The sequence below is a fragment of the Bemisia tabaci genome, chromosome 4, assembly GCF_918797505.1.
Source record: "Bemisia tabaci chromosome 4, PGI_BMITA_v3".
Classification (NCBI taxonomy): domain Eukaryota; kingdom Metazoa; phylum Arthropoda; class Insecta; order Hemiptera; family Aleyrodidae; genus Bemisia; species Bemisia tabaci.
This window is the reverse complement of record NC_092796.1, coordinates 10,447,315-10,466,449: the sequence shown is the minus strand read 5'-3', so window position 1 is coordinate 10,466,449 and position 19,135 is coordinate 10,447,315. Positions and strand designations below refer to the sequence as shown.

Here is a 19,135-nt window from a genome sequence, read left to right as displayed (position 1 = left end):
CCATAAATTGGACGTGTTTCTGTCGAACGGAACCATGTGCATTGAGACATGAGCCCTGAGACCCTTAGGAATATGTGAATAACAGGGCTCACGTCATGGATAGAAATACGTCTAATTCTGCAAGAGTCTTGAATCAATGAATTATTCTTAGAGATTCATACTGAAAAAAAAACCTCACCGAACTGAAATATACTTAGGACGAGTCTCGACTGCACTTAAGTCCGGCTTAGCGCTTCTGATTGGCCGGTGGTGCGGTTGGAACTCATCGATGAATGCTGCACTCCGTGTGAAAAAGCCGACAAAATTCGGCCCCTGACATACCCAATATCCCACCTCGAGCGTCACGGCAACATTTGGACGCGTGGGGTTTTTTTTTCGAAGAAACGTTATCAACTAGTCATCGAGTCTGCGCACTTTCGGCATGTTTTTTGGTCTGACAGTGAGTCACCGTGTTTCGCCAGGAGTCATCACTTATCACCGCTGGATCTAGCGGCGCCATCAATGTCGGCCTGATCCGTGTAGCTGGTCCGCGATCACGAAGCATGGGGTAATAATCCGCTCCGGCAAGAAAAAGCGCAATGCTTACACTGCCGTGCTAAGGAAGAACGCCGTATGAACATTCGGTAGTTGTCAAATTTCCGTCGATAAAATGTTTATTTTTGAGAAATTTTATGAATATTTATCCTTGAAATTTTCAGAATTTTCCGATCGAATTTCGAAGAAAATTCTCCGAAAAATCGGAAGAGAAATATTCGCAAATTTTCCTGAAAATTCGTTGTTTTTCGGAGGATATTTGGCAACGCCTGAAGGTTCATACGGCGTTCTTCCTTAGCACGGCAGTACGAGAGAATGAGGGAAATGCATCCAAAGAAAATCGACCTTTGACTCGATTGCATCAAGTCTTATGAACTTTGTTTCCCATGTTTATCCTCGGTTTAAACGTTGATATTTTAAATGTTGTTATTATTTGAGACCCGGCATGGAAAAAGGGCCTTGAAGTGAAAGTTCAGAAAAATGCGAGTGTGGATCAAAGTATCTTTTCTTCGCTTGAGACGACAATAAATGTCGAAAATCAACGTCGGTTTCTGACAAATTTCTGGTCAAAAGTCCATTACTTTTAAGAGTTTTAAACATTTGAAACGACTTTGAAACGACTCAGCGAGTGTGGATCAAAGTATCTGTTCTCCGCTTGAGACGACAATCGATTTCGAAAATCAATGTCGGTTCCTGACAAATTTCAGGTCAAGTGTCCATTACTTTTAAGAGTTTTAAACATTTGAAACGACTTTAACTTCACTGAAAAAAGAGTTGGATGATTTCGATGCAATTAACTTAACTTAATTTTGTACACAAACTTATTGGTTTCGTACATCAAACTCATTGGAGATGTACTCTGATTGACTAAGTCTAATACTCAATTTATTATACTAACCGAATATAAACGTGGGAAATACTCTGACAAAAAAGTTCCGTCACATGAACCACTCTATAAACAGAGATAGAGGAATGCATTTAATAATATTTGAGTGCTGTTTTACCCTTCTATTCAATACGGAGGTCATGTGATTAGTTGGACGTATTTCTATCAAACAGATTTATGTGCAGGTGAGAAATATGGGGTGTGCGCCAGTGACGTCAACGGAAATGGATGCCGTCGTCGCGGCTCCTCGTAGTGCGCTTTAACTCATGAGCCCTGTCCACAACGCTCTCGTGCGATGCCCGCAGCTCATGAATTCCGCACTCAGTTGGCACACAGCTCTGATTGCTGAATGTAAAATTCCGCTTTTCCAATTCTTCAAAAGGAATCACGCCCACTGACCACATTGTTTCTCATGCAGCTTTCTAGAGCACACACTATTTTTCTCACCTGTACATAGTTCTGTTTGATAGAAATACGTCCAGTTGAGGTCTGGGAAATCGTATATTTTCGGTCCATGAGACTAAGTCGCAGAAAGCAGTCGGTGTTTTGAATTGTATGCCGCAGCGGCATCAATTGGACCGCGTTTAACAGAAAGGAACCAAGCCACATCAGATCTTGCCAAATTTATCTGGGCAATTTATTATTTTACAAGATAATTTTTGTGCGGATTCCTTTAAAATTTTCAGGGAATTTGCTTCAAACTATGGAGAATTTTCACTGAAATTTGCACAAAAATCCGCACAAAGGTTTTCATGTAAAAAATTAAATTGCTTAATTAAATTTGGCAATAGCTGATGTGGCTTGGTTCCTTTCTGTTTAACGCGGTCAAATTGCGAGAGACGAGGGTGGGTAGAACGGAAAGAATAGTTACATAAGCCGTGAAGTGCGGTCTTTACGGAACATTGTAATGTCCCACTATGGCCATTTTCTTCTAAGTGAATCGGGTAGATGGGTAATTTATCAGGTTCTTTTTTAACTCTCGCAGTCTACATGAAATTACCTCCAAACCGACAACGTTGGTCTTGATTAATAAATCAGGTAATAAATGAGACTGCACGGTGTGGAAAGGTCACTCAAATTAGACTCGTCTTCTTCTCGCTGAATTATGGAGAGCAAGTAAAGATACTTCCCAAACTGTCGGTGAGAGAACCCGACGTACACCTGGCGAACATGGCATTCGGCCGTCCTTTCACTTGGTGATTTATTTAACAATATAAAAAAATCGGTAGCAAAAAGGTGACGAAGAAAAAAAAACCCCAAAACATGGGTAATCGGGGTTAAACTTCAGCTATAGATGCTCAGAGGACTGGGGTGTTTCGAGATCCTGACGAACCCGTTTTTGATCGAATAGAATTGAAAAAAATTTATCAAAGAGCAAACCTGAAATGCTACACGAATATCTTGCAAAAAAATGTATTGGTTTTTTTTTTTCCAAATACTTATTCAAGGTTTCGATAACAAAGCAAAATCAACGGAGGATGTACTATTGTGCTTAGACATTTAATATGGTTTTAAACAAGTACATAGTAACATTCTAATGCAACTTTCTATACTTGATACAACATTAAAATTCATTACTTTTACAATATTTTTTTTAAAAAACTTGGAAAGGCACAATAGTTACATTTTAGAGACATTTTTATGATACTTTTACAATATACTCGACAATTTGTAAAATTTTACAAACGACCTTTAAAATATAAAACAAGATGCTTCCGTAATATTTTCGATTGACTTCAAAATTATTAGGAAAATATTCCGGATCATTCAATATGTTTTGCTGTGCCTAGTATGAATTCGATTTTGTTATCTTTTAACCATTTATGGATACCAACCACGCTACCAAACACCGAAAGGTTGAATTCATCGATATTATATCTTCCTTTTTTCAGAAAATCATACACTTCCGGGTTTATGCGACATCCACATTCAAGTGCCTCTTCGTCCATCTCTTTTTGTACAATCATGATCGGCAGATTATGTTTTCCGTTAATGATGAGTCCTCCCTTTTCTTTGCATAGCTTCTCTTGGCACTCCTTCATATTAGTAGGACGTGGCTCGCCTAAAAGCGATGGGCGTGGTTAAACACTGGGTGCATTTCAAGAGATAGTTGTGAGAAGGCCCTTAGCTCGTAAATATCGTTCGCAGGAAACAGCTTCCACGTTATTTGGGTTTAAGGTGATTCAATGGACGCCATATTTTGTGTCAGAATGGCATGCTATGTATCGCATCAATTGGTTCCATTTTTCCAGCTACTCGTCATTTTTCTCGAATTTTGAGATCGCAATTCTATTGTCAGGAGACTAAAGCACTCACTTACCAATTTTAACAAAGAAATTCAACGTAATAAAGGCGTGGTTTTTTTCAGAGAGAAAACATCGCATTCGAGTGCAGTTTCGATGGCAGTATCGAATGCGATGTTTTCTCTCTGAAATAACCACGACTTTATTACGTTGAATTTCTTTGCTAAAATTGGTGAGTGCTTTAGTCTCCTGACAACAGAATTGCGATCTCAAAACTGGAGAAAAATGACGAGTAGCTGAAAAAATGGAACCAATTGATGCGATATATCGCATGCCGTTCTGACACAAAATATGGCGTCCATCGAATCACCTTAATTAATTTGGTTTGTTTTGCACGTTCATTGGCATATGTTCCGTCAGGAATCTACAGCAATCAGTGGCGTGGCGTGCTTTGCGACATATCGATTAATCGGTCATTTAAACCTGTGGGAAAGTATCGATAAACAGAGCGATCACAGGGAACACCTTAATAATCGATTATTTACCACAGCTTGAAATGGGGAAATATCGATAGATCGCAAAGCACGCCACGCCACTGTACCTCATCTACTTGGACATTATGGAGATACGCACAGTTCCATTTCGCCACTACTCTGCCGTGCTAAGGAAGAACGCCGTATTAACATTCGAGAGTTGCGAAATTTCTTTCGATAAAATTTTCATTTTGAGTAAAGCTATATATATTTTTCCTTTAAATTTTCAGAATCTTTAGGTAAAATTGTAAACTAAATTATCTGAAAAATCGGGAGGAAAATATTCATAAATTTACCAGGAAATTCGCGTTTTATGAAAGGAAATTTGGCACCTCTTGAAGGTTCGTACGGCGTTTTTCCTTAGCATGACATAGTATTGCGGTTTAAGCCGGTGCGTAGAATACAATGGGACTATACATTTTGCAATTTGGAACTATAAATTCTGGCTCATCTGAAAAAACACGTATGTGCATAGGGAAACTAATGGTACATACGTTGTTTTTAAACCGGGCCAGAATTTATAGTTCCAAATTGCAAAATGCAGTCCAATGAACTCGCCCAAATTGACCAATTCCGACTCATACGTCAGAAAATACGAGGGTCGTCCAGGTAGTAAATTCACTTGTTCAGTATCTCCTAAACTGAGGCAGGTAAAGAAAATCCGCAGAAAACGTTGAAAAGCCACTACTCTCAACTCTCTAACTAGTCTATATCTAATCTATAGATTCATAAAGTTAGTTTGATAGAACTCAAGAAAAAGGGGTTTTTCTGAGCCCCCCTCCTCTCCGCTCGGGTCCAAAATTTCACGGAGCTTCATTCGCAAGTGAGCCGTTGTGTCGTGTCTATCGCTTATGGCAAAAAAGTGGATTACACACGGAGCTAAAAACCTCGTGCGTGGGACCCGAAGTTTAGGTCATATGGATCTCTGAAGTTTTCGGATTGAGCATCTGAACACTTTAGGTCTAGCTGTCGAAGTTCGGATCACACATCTGAAACTCCAGTTCTTACACCTGAAGTACTTCAGATGTGAGAACCGAAGTTTTTCGGATGTGAGAACCGAAGTTTTTCGGATGTGAAAACCGAAGTACTTCAGATGTAAGAACTGAAGTTTCAGATGTGTGATCCAAACCTCAGCATCTGGACCTAAAGTGTTCAGATGCTCAATCTGAAAACTTCAGAGATCCATCAGTGGCGTGGCGTAAAGGATCGATTATCGATATATCGCCATTTGAACCTATAGTAAAGAATCGATTACTAAGGTGTTCCCTGCGAACGCCCTGACAATCGATCTTTTTCCATAGGTTTAAATGGCATAACAATCGTTACATCGCAATTCACGCCACGCCACTGAGATTCATGTGACCTAAACTGTGGGTCCCACGAACGAAGTTTTTTTTCTCCGTGGAGGTGGTTGAAATACATGTAAAACATAAGTAAAGACTTTTCTCAAGTGGGAAAAGCAGGATTAGCCGTGTAAGCTTCAAAATCATCTGCATCCGAGCAAAAGTTTACAGAATTGTCAACGTTAATTCTCACGAGATAACTAAATCCTTCATAAGCGTTCAAATCCTGCCCGTCCTCGACGAAATGTCGTCAAAGATCCATGATTTGGAAAAATATGCAGCTCTTACCATAAATGAACCTGAATTTGTGCAGTTTGGGTCACCGTTCTTGGCAAGAGAATGAATAGTACAGCTCAATTCAGACACCGAAACCAAATTCAGGGTAACAACTCCAAGAGTTAACCAAATGTAGCTCAACATTTCCATGTGCTGCAGTCCGAAGCTACCAATGATCAAAGTAAACACGGTCAATCCTGCTATTTCCTACCTAAGAAAAATCTTTACTCATGTTTTACATGTATTTCAACCACCTCTGGTCCAATTTTTTGCCTTAAGCGACGGACACAACGGCTCACTTGCGAATGAAGCTCCGTGAAATTTTGGACCCGAGCGGAGGGGAGGCGAGTTCAGAAATACCCAGTTCTCTTGAGTTCTAGCAAACCAACTTTATATATCCATAGCGCGTTAAAGAGCTGAGAGTAGTGGCTTTTCACCGTTTTCTACAGATTTTCTTTATCTACCTTAGTTTAGGAAATATTGAACAAGTGAACTTACATTCTGGACGACCCTCGTAGAATGGAGATATTGAATGTGTGAGGGATTTGCGATTTGACTATTGATTCTTATGTAAAAGTTCGCGAGAAACACGATGGTGCCACTGGTTTTCTCTGAAATCGTCTCCCAAGCTTAAAAAAAGCTCTCGAAGTGAGGCCAAAATGGAGGGGATATCCCACCCTACCCTGAGAGTCTACCTCTACATCAAAACAAACTCTCCATGCAAAGATAGGGAACAAATACATTAGCAAGGTTGCCACTTTATTTGGGGATTCCAAAACTGAAAACACGGCAACCCTGCTAATGCATTTGCTCCCTATCTTTGCATGGAGAGTTTGTCGTGATGTGGAGGTGGACTCTCAGGACAGCGTGGGATATCCCTTCCATTTTGGCCTCAACTTGAGAGCTTTTCTTCGAGCTTGGGAGTTAACTTCAGAGAAAACCAGTGCCACCATTGTGTTTCTCGCAAACTTTTACATAAGAATCAACAGTCAAATCGCAAATCCCTCACACATGCAACATCTTCATTGTTGATAAAGTCAGGTCACAATTCCTACTTCGAAAAGACGAAGTCCATTTCTATCAAATCGAGCACTACAGGATTTTCGGTATACATGTTTTACATTTGAGGAATTCTCCCATGTGACATATTTTCTCCCCTTTTCGAGGAGATCATAGGTCATAGAAGATCAAAGGCTAAGAATCAGAGGAGGAGGAAAATGAGTATTCGGCCAACCTTTAATTATTTGCCCAAGGTATGGGTTGTTTTCAATGCCTAATTTGACCTACATTGATAACGGTTTTTCTTTTTCTGCCGGCGAAAACATTGAAATTAGTGTTTATTGTGTAAAATAAAAATGTTAATTTCTCACTCATGACTTGATTTTGGAAGTTTTGGACATGTTCAGCATGCACTAGGTACATGTTTTTAGGAGGGTTGTGTTTTTTAAGGTCTGTTTTTTACCAGCGGGTCGATTGTTGAATCGTTATCGAATGACCTTGATCGATATATAGCATTGTGAAGATAGGGAGTTATCGATCAGAATCATTCGATAACGATTCAATAATCGACCTGCAGATCGTGTGGTTCATTAGAATTCGCTTTTGAGGGTGTGTTCTACAAATATACATATAAACTAGGCTTGCATCAAAAACATTCTTGATCTGAAGGTGCCTATTTCAAAACGTTATCCTGAAAGGAAACCCTGCGACACATTTTAAAAGGGTTGAACAGAAAAAGCGAAGAACGTGTTCTAGGGGTCTAATTAGACTCTATAGATAAAGAAGGAAATGTCGGGTTTAATCTTGACAATGAATGGAAATATATGAAGGCATAGAGACTCATATCGGCAAGGAAAGTCTATTCACGCAGAAGATCAACCGGAGATGACTTCTTCATGTAAGTAATTCAGAACAGGATTGCATTCGGAACATTTTTCAACGTTTTTGGTTAGTGAAAAGTATTATTTTGCCCTACATTGGAAAAAAATACACATTGGATCCGGAGTCTAGACTCTTGAAAATATTGACAAGAAAAAGGACTCATGATTCAATCAGATTTAAGCTTAAATCAAAAAGAAATCCGCTCAAATTAAGAGGCTTGGTTCTTGATTTAAGCTTAAATCTGATCGAATCAAGAGCATTTTTTCTTGTCGATGTTTTTAAGAGTCTGGACTCTAGATCCAATGTGTTTTTTTTCCAGTGTAGTTGCATACCTAAGAAATATTTCCAGCATCCCAATAGAAAATACGTTGAAGTAAATTAATAAAACTTAAAGACCGGAATGGGAGCTATTTTTTTTTTTTTTTTTTTTTTTTTTTGTGCTGTTTCCCAAACACCGCAAGTCACTCCCTCGTCTCAATTTTCATCGCACAAAAAATATGACTATAGAACTATGCGAAAGGACTGAAAAACCAAAGGTCCAAGATGAACAAATTCAAAAATAACTTACGGTAGGTACATGAGGTAGGACCTATCATAATAAAGCTTACGGCCGTTAGAATTATAACTGGAGACATGATACACACACTTTTGGTGACGTCCACGCTGAGAATGAGCTTGTTAGTACCTATATTGTTCTTACTGACGCTGATGCCTGTCGAGTGAGGTTCCAGTTTTCAACAGAGACTTTCAATTCGTACACGAGCTTTCATGCAGGAAGAGATGCCAATTTTTACTAGATGTCTTAATGACGTGGCTCAGACACGAAAGTGACACTTGAACAGCTCTTTCGCATCTGCATGATGAGTTTCAGAATTTCAAATCGGAAAAAAACAATAATTTGCAGCCTGGCGTTCCATATTGAAAAAAATGTTTAGGCGATTCTTCCCTATCTCATCAAGTTGTAGCATATGTAGCATGTAGCTTTCCTCTTCATGTCAACCTATTGACGCACGCACCAAGACTGATCTTTTTTTGGCAAAAAAATGGCTTGAAATCGAACATGAATATGTGAAATTTCGATAACTCCATTAAACCAATCTATCTTCAATTCATCTGGGTCAGTCCTCAAGTTCAAAACTGCACATTTATCGTGTTTTCACCGAATGTGCAGATATGATTTCTTAGTAGACTATTTTTTTTTTAACTATAATTTCAGAAATGCAATTGGGTTGAAAAATACACGGAACTGCAGACATGTTTCACATAAAAAAGAGGTAGGCGATCAGTCGCAACTTGGAAATTTCAAAACAATTGTGGTAGTACCCCAAATAATTAGGTTAGTAACTCAAATGTTGCGGTACTTTCCAAAACTGAGTTGCGGTACTACCTACCAATATTAATGGGAAATGACCATGTCATCCAAAAAATTGGAGTGGTACCAAACCACAAAGAACCGTTGGTATTTTAGGAAAAAGCCCCTATCAAATTTTTTCAAGGATATTTCAAGCAGGCGTAAGTAACATACCTCATAAAAAAATGGCTTCAGTGCCACACATTTTGTAATTGGCAAATCCATACTACGATATATAATATATCTTATACTTTGTCAGAAGAGATGTTTCAAAGCCCGTATCATATTTTGCTCCAAAGGCTAACAAAAGTGTTCCTACGGATTAATTGTTATGCCACGACAAGAACTCCCCCAAGTCTGGACAAGAAATCTCTTTAAATTGACAGGACGTCTCGTATAAGCATACTGTTTGAACGAGGACGCTTCCGGCTATCTCAATGAAAAATTCCAGTAACAGCATATTTCACGGGAATTCCTAGCGATCCAACAGGAAATTTTCCTTCGTAGAAAGATCGCAGCGACAGTGGCACTTTCCAATTAAGTTTCTGGAAACGTTACGCGCATGTTTTAAGAACGGCATTACGCTTACGTATACTGCCGTGCTAAGGGAAAACGCCGTATGAACCTACAAGCGTTGCCAAATTTCTTTCGGAAAATCACGAATTTCAGAGGAAATTTGTGAATATTTTTCCTCCAATTTTTCAGACAATTTCACCTAAGATTCCTGTAAATTTCAAGGAGGAATATTCATAACTTCCTTCAAAAATACTATTTTCTGAGCGGAAATTTGGCAACTCTCGAATGCTCATACGGCGTTTTTCCTTAGCACGGCAGTATACCTTGTCAGCAGGACATAAGACATTCTTTCCTCTGCAAAGAGTGCTCTTCGTGATAATTGGACTGCATTTTGCAATTTGCACCTATAAATTCCGGCCCGGTTTACAAACAACGTATGTGCCATTAGTTTCCCAATGCACATAAGTTTTTTTTCAGATGAGCCAGAATTTATAGGTCCAAATTGCAAAATGCAGTCCAATTTTTGCCGTGATGCGCTCGCGTCACTCATATTCAGGGTGTTTGTTTGCCAATATGGTTTCGGGGCTGACTGCTCATCATTGACTATATGACATATCGATTGTGAGCGTGCAGAAGTGCGCATTTCGGAAAACACGATTTTTCAGGAGAGCAAAAAAACCGCCGACACTCCTTATTCTGCCGTGCTAAGGAAGAACGTCGTATGAACATTCGAGAGTTGCCAAATTTCCTTCGATAAAATGTTCATTTTCTAGGAACGTTATGAATATATTTCCTTTAAAGCAGAATCTTTCGGTGGAATTGCGAACTAAATCATCTGAAAAATTGGGAGGAAAATATTCATAAATTTCCCAAGGAAATTCGTGTTTTATCCAAGGAAATTTGGCAACGCCTGAAGGTTTATACGGCGTTTTCCCTTAGCACGGCAGTATTGTCTGTAGAAGGAAAGTAACTTTTGAAGATAGTAAGAATAAGATGCTTTCTCGGACTCAATCAGCATATTGAATGATTTTTCGAACTGATGGAAAATACTGCAGATATACCGGGATTCGCATTTTCGACACCATGAATTGGCACTAAATCAACAGATACGCATTCTTGCAACTCATGTTTTAAACCTTCCTTTGACGAATTTCGATCATTTGACGGTCGAAAGAGTTTTAGGTCTTTTTTTTTTTTTTGTTTTAAAGATGAGTACCACGACTACAGATAGATGTAGTTGATAAGATTAAACCTTTGTGCAATACAGATTTCATTGAAAAATATCTTACTTTACATGCTACGAGGCTGAAGTGTAGTATTAGGACCGTATAAAGTTTTATCATATTTAAAAAATGAAATACCGAGTGATCAAGTAAATTTTGAAACTAAAGTTTAAGCGAGCGACGGCAGATAGATACTTATACATAAATTAGAGGATATTATTGCACTCATATCAACAGCCGAAATTTGATGAGTGCGGATAAAATAACACACACAATTCATCTAAATGCTTTTCTCTTATTGGTGTATATTATTAAATTGTATTAAAGCGGTGAGACTAGATTTATTACATCGGTGAACCCGAATTCTTGTTCCCGTGGAAAGTAACAGCCAAAAATTCCCGAAACCCATTTAATTTTTTCATACTTTTTATAGTGTTTTTCCTCTAATTTTTAAAACGCAGAAAAAGCGCTCCGTTTGGTGCATGCAACGATTCCATCATTCCTCATGCTATATAATGGATCGCATTCGATAGTGGTTCGATGGATCGTTTGGTTCACAGCAATGCAACATTACCTCAGACAAAAATGTTATGATTTAAGTAGGAACTGCTGAAAATGAGAAAATTCCTAACAATTTCACTTTCCATTGCCATTCTATACTCACAAGAATAAAAAATCTATTAAAAAAAATCTCGTTCCCTCAGATTACTCAATTGAACTTCGAGGCTACGTTTACATGTTGAACCCATCGACATCGATACAATCCACCTGTTTGACGTATCAAGCGATCTATACCTTGATGTTCTCTTTTTGGCCTCCCCTTTTTGCAGAGAGAATGGTGAAACCAGTGGCGTGGCGTGCTTTGCGATATATCGATTGATCGGTCACTTAAACCTATTGAAAAGGATCGATAAACAGGGTTTTCGCAGCGAACACCTTAATAATCGATTCTTTACCATACGTTTAAATGGCACAACAATCGATACATCGCAATTCGCGCCACGCCACTGATGGTGAAACCACGCTGCACTTAGACGAAACTATTTTTAACGATAGCAAAAACTCTTGGTACGTGTAAAAGCACACGACTCTGCTTACGCCAGTGGCGTGGCGTGAAGGATCGATTATCGATATATCGCCATTTGAAACTATGGTAAAGAATCGAATACTAGGGTGTTCGCTGCGAACGCCCTGATAATCGATCTTTTTTCATAGGTTTGAATGGCGAATCAATCGATACATCGCAAAGCACGCCACGCCACTGGCTTACGCCACACGCGAGGGGAAAGTGAACAACTTGAATTCTGCGTAGGACTGAATAGATGAACATTTTCGTTTTTCAAGAACATTGACCTGAACGTGCGAGCTTGTTCCCGTTGATTAGTGTTGAGATAGTTCTTGATTGGTGCATGTGAGATAGTTCTTGAATGGTGCATGTTGAAGTTACCTTCGTTCGGACCGCCAGGAGAATTTTCAGACCTACATGAAACCGACATGTATGTATATAATTCATTGGTTATATATTAAACATCGGCAGTAAAACTCCCAAACCACGTATATTCTTTGCAGCGTTTTAAAATCTCTGCTCCTATTTTATATTCTTAAAGGAGAAAAAACATGAATGATTCCTACAACAGGATGTCTAGTTTTTTTTTTTTTCATTTTGAGAAATCTTGATGAAATCCTGATTTTTCCTGATTTCTGAATGCCAAATCCTGATTTCATAATTTATCAAATCCTGATCAAATCCAGACTTCACGCAAGGAGAATTTAACTTCACAAAAATAGCTCGATTAAAAAATCCGATCGAACGGCCGATTTTTCTCAAATCCTGATTTTACGACCAATTTTTCTCAGATCCTGATGAAATCGAATTAAATGACCTTAAATCCTACAAGAATCAGAAAAATCCTGATGCTAGAACACCCTGTTCAAGTTTGAATAGAATTTTCTTCTGACAGCGGAAAAAAATCATGGTTGATTACTAGGTAAATCATACATTGAATATTAACCGAGATTCGTCCTTCGAAAAGTCGTGTTTTTGACATCATCCACCGCGGTAGTTCATAACATGCTATGTATTACCGCAGTGGATAACGTCATAAATCGAGTTTTTCAAGGGGCGATATCTCGGTTAATATTCAACGTAGAAAATTGCTGTTTGAACAGACCTTATTATTTCAACCTAATCTATATAAGAATCAAGCATCAAAACACGATTCTGTGACCAGCGCATCTGGCCCATTGGATCGAGTTTAGCAGAATAAGACTAAGCTTTTGGGTGAAAGGGCCTGTTTGTTGCAAAGTTCTTTTTCATTTTCACAAGGAAAAGTTTTCTGGTCAAAATTGTGATTTTAATCTACTGCAAGTGATTTGCATCTTCATTTCGGACCAAAAGAGTTAAAATTACTCATCAATACGCAACTCTTATTGCAATTTTTATGAATAGAAGGAACATAAACTATACCGAAATTTAATTTTGTAGAAGAAATAAAAAGAAGAAAAAAACTCCTTTACATGTCAAAGAGTAGTTTCCGCTTTGGTCGAAAAATGGTATTAGACTAAAAAAAGGACATAAAATACATATATCACCGTTTTCGGCTTTCAGAGCCATAGGTTGCAAAATCTACTTGCACAATTTATTTGTTTGATACGAAAATGACAGCGCAACATCTGACCAAAGTTTTGCTATGTTTGAGTTTTCTCTAGTTTAAAGCTTGCCTCAGGTTAGGCTCTTCCTAGGTTCTGTAAATAAAGCTGTCTATAGGTGAAAGATTCTCTTTTAAGAAAAATGAATAATTTCTTCGAGGTCAATGGAAACAATTGGCCCTGATCCTGGCGATCCTGTCGGCGCTGATCCCGCCAAACCGAGGAAAAGGGAATGGATGGCCGTTTATGAGTCTGAGAAACACGAACCTGAAAATTCAAAAGGGAACGCTCTTGTTATCGGGACACTCGCGGCTTATGCTGGCCCTTGACGAGAACACACTGGTGCGGATGCCTTGGAGACATCGGAGCAACCAGAAGTACACGTGGCTCATCAAAATCACACTTCCGGTGCCCGAAACCTCGATAAGTCGCGCCTACAGGTTCGCTTGTATTACTTTCTATGAGGGCCGTTCATTTACGTGACGCTCTTGGGGGGGGGGGGGGGGGCTCGAGCCAACGTTACAATGCGTTAGCGGGGGGGAGGGGGGTTAAGCTCAGCGTTACGTAACAAATCCGAGCCGGGGGGGGGGGACTTTGAAAAAGACGTGCGATGGTTAACTTATTCGAAATTGGACTACATTTTGCAATTAGGAACTATAAATTCCGGCCCGGTTTAAAAACAACGTATGTGCCAATAGTTTCCCTACGCACATAGGTGCTTTTTCAGACGAGCAAGAGTCTGGTGGTCCATTCATAGCTCCAAATTGCAAATTTCAGCCCAATTGGCCTTTTCCCGTAAAATTATAAAAAAAAACATGATTCTAATCATCATGGCATGTATTATCTCACCTTTGTTGATCTCTTTCCACCGTATTTAAGCGAAATATTATCGTATTAAGCGATTCAATTGCGTATAAAATTGTCCGAAAATTTGGAGGGAAAATATTCACATATTCTCTTAAAAATTCGTATTTTATCTAAAGAAATTTGGCAACGCCTGAAGGCTTACACGACGTTTTCCCTTCGCACGGCAGAATTTGCCCATGAAGTCAACTAATGAATCCAATTTACTTGTGAAAATTAGGATAGAACCTGCTGGCTTTGATCCAGTCAGGGCGGTGGAACTGGCGAAGCTCCTGCTAGGAAAGAGACTCCCGTACAACAAGGCCAAACTCCAGACCGAAAAAGATTGGATCTATTACATTTGCTTCAGCAGGCCTCCGAACCCCCTGTGCTGCCCGTGGTGTCTGCAGAATCGCCCACTGACCAACGCCGAGATCGAAAAAGGATTCTACTTCAAGGACCCCAGTGGCAACCTTAAAAGGGCCAGCGAACTCAAACCACTCCCTGAGGCTATAGAATGGGAATGGAGTAAGGAAAACTGGTCCAATAAATTCACCTTTCCTCCCGATGAGATAAGTGATTAGTAGGCTCATGATAGCGACAAGCAAACCCTGTAAAGCTTCGTAGCTGGTGCTCATATCATCACCCAAAGAGTATAGTGCAACGAAATATTGGGATAGAATTCAAGTGAATGCAATTCAAATTTAAAAATGTATCAAATTAAATATAATACAATACAGTTAGATTGCAATTTTTTTTACCATTGTGTAGCAATATTTTAAAGTCATTCAGTCAAGGAATACCGATTATAGACGATCAATGGTATGAGCCCCACTTGAAGAGAAAATAGGCAATTTTTTGATGCAGAAAAAAAATCTCAATTGTGTCAATGGGAAGAATACTCCTCCCATTAATACACAACGTTCCGATGAAAATTTATTGGGGTTGCTCGGGCAGTGCTGGCTGTCAAGCTTAAATTAAACTGCCAAAAGCCCAATATTAAAGCCCTCAATTATCCTAAATAGCTTTTAACCCTAAGTTTCATTTTTTGATTTGCTTTAAGTAGCATTCTAACAAGTTTTGAATGTTGAGAGTGAAATTTTAACAAATTTTTGCACATTTCATTGCTGCCATCAAAACGATAAAATTAATTTAATTCTCTTTTCAGGAGGGGGGGGGGATATTTTGAAACACCGCAATCAAGAAGGGGGCTTTTTTTTTAAAGTTTCAAAATCGATGTGTAAATCGGGACAGGAAGGAATAGAGGTAGAGCATGGCCCGTGGTATCATCAACCTTAGGAGATGGAGAGGCTGTCAATCCTTGTCAAAGGATAGCTCAACACCTGCACCTTTTATTTTCACAATTCCGAAAAGTTTTCATGATGCATTATTCAGTTCAGTCATTCACCGTCAGTTGAGAGATGCTTTGAAATCCTTCCGCAAACAAGATGTAAATATAGTATCTAGACGGATCCGATAAAAAACCTTAAAAATGGTACTAAAAAGCGCACTAAAAAAGCACACAATTTATTACGCCCTCCCCCCCAATATATTCATAGTTTATGTATTTAATTGTTACCATAATCAATTTCTTTTGCTCTTCAAGAAATGGGTGTGAAATCGAATTTGCTCATTGCAAGATGAAAATACCACACAAAAATCCCGTTAAGATGAATAGCATGTATTGGTGTCTCGTTGCATATGAAAGTTTAGTGCTTCAAGTTGAATAAGACACGTTTAAGTTTATATGTATTGTATATATTTGCAGTCTTTAGAATTTAGGAAAACTTTGAAAATCGTTCCGTATTGTACTTCAAATTGAAAATAAGCACATTTTCATGTTTACATTTTAATTGTTCATTTACTTTTTCATATTTTACCACGTTACCCTGAGCATCTCTTGGTTGTTGTAAAAAAAACTGACTGAAATAAAAAAATTAAACACAACATTGGGTCAAACTCAAGTTCGGAAACACGGGCTCGATCGGGAATAAATACATTTTAATTTTCAGCGATCTTATTTGATTTATTTATTTTTGGTGATGAATTGACCGTGTATTTCAGCGTTAATTTTGACAGTAGCAACAAATAAAGTGACAGTTTCTATTTTGCTCCGACCTTAATTTCTGCTCCCAAGAGCAGTAAACCACAAACCGGGCTTCACTACTGTAACACCATAGAAAGGTGACATTGCTCGTCCATTTCCTACGATATAATGTTTTTCAATTAACTTTCGGCCATGAGTTCTAACTCAACTTAGGCAAGAAACACGTGAGTACTTTCTGCAATACGTATTTTTTTAACCATTGGTTCATTTTTCTTAGATTTTCAATTTTTCTACATCATCAAATGAAGAACTTTAGACCCACGAACCTGGTCTGTAGGTATACACGGACTTTATGTCCACTTTTTTTACGTCCACTGACTTCTCGTCCACAATTTTTACGTCCACAGTTCTGAAGCCCACACTATTTTTCATCAGTTTAAAAGGGAATAATCAATGCAGAGAGTGCAAACATTTCAAAGACGCTGACTCCGCCAGTTTAAATATTAGAGCCTAACACAGAGCGGAGCGGCGTGTTAGAAGCGCAGAACGCGCATAAGCGCCTACAAACCTAACGGGATACTTCACGCATTGCGCAACGCTTGAAGTATCCCGTTAGGTTTGCAGGCGCCTATGCGCGTGTCACGCTGGTTGCCTGCCGCGCCGCAACGCTTTAAGCAACTATTTCGCGTCAGAGGCGTTGCACAGTATCCTACAAGATTGAAGGCGCACGAAATAACTAGCTAAAGAGGACTTTCAAATTTGACTGCGTCTGTTACTGAAAAATGTTTAATTTGGCATTGGAGCGTTTCCTTGGCTCCTGCTTTGGTTTTCATCTTATCATATCCGTACAGTGTACACATGAACATATGTTTTTATATGCTCTTAGAGTCTGTTCTCTTTCATGGCTTGATTCATGAATGAAATGTTTTTAAGAATGAAGGTAGTAGTAGTATGCATTTATTTTTGAGGTGGTTCCTGTCATTTAAATGAGAAGAAAAAATTGTGGATTTAACATGTCCACAATTTGGACAATTTTGGACATATTCATAGTTGGACATGAAATCATGTGGACTTAATAAAGACTGGGCTTAACGTTTAGTGGACATAAATAGCGGTGGACATTTATTTAATGGACGAAAGGTAGGTGGACATAAAGTCCTGGAAGCGATCTGTATTAATTTAAAAAGAAGCGTGATGGTAAGTTGACCGTAATTCCTGATGTCATCTCTTAACCTACAGTTAAATTAATGCGTCATAAAGATAATGTCACATTCTTCCTCGCCGTTTTTCGGCTATGCATACTTTAGAAAGGACATTTTCATTGTAATTTCACAAAATTCTGCGCAGTTAGAAACTTGACATCATTTTATTTTCGTTACTGTCTCCAAGTTACACCTGACTTACGATTGGAAGGGGTGAAGCCAGCTTTGGGATTAAACTTTCTTATCTATATGTATTATGGTCTTCGCGGACAATACCACGGCAAAATCGTTTGACCTATTCGTGCAGAAAATTATCACCTCGCATCAGTCTTCCTCTTAAACTTTCAAATTATCGTCGCTGCGCGCTGTTTTTGGCGCAACGAATAGAGACAACGGACTTCCCCTTCTCCTTGTAACGCAGGCTCAAACCATGGTGTCTAGTTTTCATGGCAAAGCTCATTCCCTGATTTTTTCCTGGTTTTCCCTGATTTTCCCTGATTATCAGGAGCTTTCCCTGATGAGAAACCGAAGTTTTCTCTTACTTTCCCCGGGATTTTCTAGGGGAAAAAAATATAATTTTCCAGACTTTCAGTGATGAATATCGATTTTAATTCATCTTATGGCCATTTCTTTGGCGCATATTCAAAATTTTAATTTAAAAAATGTTCCTGATGTTGATATATTATCTCGTCAATGAAAGAGATTCCCGGTTTCTGGAATAGATTCCCTGATTTTCCCGGTAAATTTTTGTTCCCTGATGAATCCCGGTTTTTAAAAAACTAGACACCATGGCTCAAACCCTCCTCCCCTCGAGCATCACGTATTTTACGAACAGCTCATCGGCCACTGAAACGAACACCGACTGGATCAGTCTCCACGTCAAAATATATACATTTTTCGCAAGCCCATGTTGCACGGGTCTAAATAGCAGCTTTACGGAGAATGATAAGCCAACTCAAGGAAATTCCGAACCATTTTCCAGTAGGTAAGGGGGGGGGGGGGGTTTAAGGCGCTGCATTCATCCTCTGAGTACCTGGGAGTAATAATAACCAGTATTATTGGGCAGGTCCAGAACGGGCGGTAAAATACGACGCAAGGATCCCTGACAGGGCGGCCCGAAGGAAGACTGATGATTTATTAATTTTAGCATTCACTCTCCCTCCCCTCCCCCGCGAACCACCGCCCCCTTTCATTCTAAATCACGAACGCATTCTTTCCGGGTGCACGGATGCTTTCGGACGGGCGGCTGTGTTGCCACTTCGTCTTGCGAACGGATCGTTAATCTGTTAATCTGGTACGATTTTGGGGAGATTTGGCGACGTCTTCGATGACCTAGTTATATATTTTGAGCGCCATGTTTCATAGCGGATAGAACCGCGATATCAGAGTTATTAACCGACCTGGATCCCGCAAAAAACGAACGAGAAGAAACTAGTCCGGGAGGATGCTATCACGGAGCTGTGAAATTTCGTTCAGCTTCTTCCTGTCAAATTTCGTTCAATTTGTTCCGGTCGGATTTCATGAAATTTGTCACACTTACGTAAGATGTCGGATATTTATGGGGCATGGAGCTGGATTGTAACTTGAAACTCTTCTGCAATCTATGCA

General features: G+C 39.1%; 1 protein-coding gene and 1 long non-coding RNA gene across 2 annotated transcripts; one reads left to right on the top strand and one right to left on the bottom strand.

Moving 5' to 3' along the window:
• Positions 1 to 2,894: 2,894 nt before the first annotated feature.
• Positions 2,895 to 9,571, bottom strand: LOC109033453 (uncharacterized). Its single transcript, XR_011899688.1, has 2 exons — positions 8,265 to 9,571; positions 2,895 to 3,482 (listed from the first exon to the last, which is right to left on the bottom strand). It is a non-coding gene; the product is annotated as an uncharacterized lncRNA (long non-coding RNA).
• A 2,561-nt stretch (positions 9,572 to 12,132) lies between these two features.
• On the top strand, positions 12,133 to 16,373 carry LOC109033451 (uncharacterized). The gene is made up of 3 exons (XM_019046074.2): positions 12,133 to 12,282; positions 13,596 to 13,875; positions 14,520 to 16,373. Exons 1-3 carry the CDS (start codon positions 12,270 to 12,272, stop codon positions 14,860 to 14,862), a joined length of 636 nt encoding a protein of 211 aa, XP_018901619.2. The 5' UTR covers positions 12,133 to 12,269; the 3' UTR covers positions 14,863 to 16,373.
• Positions 16,374 to 19,135: the final 2,762 nt, after the last annotated feature.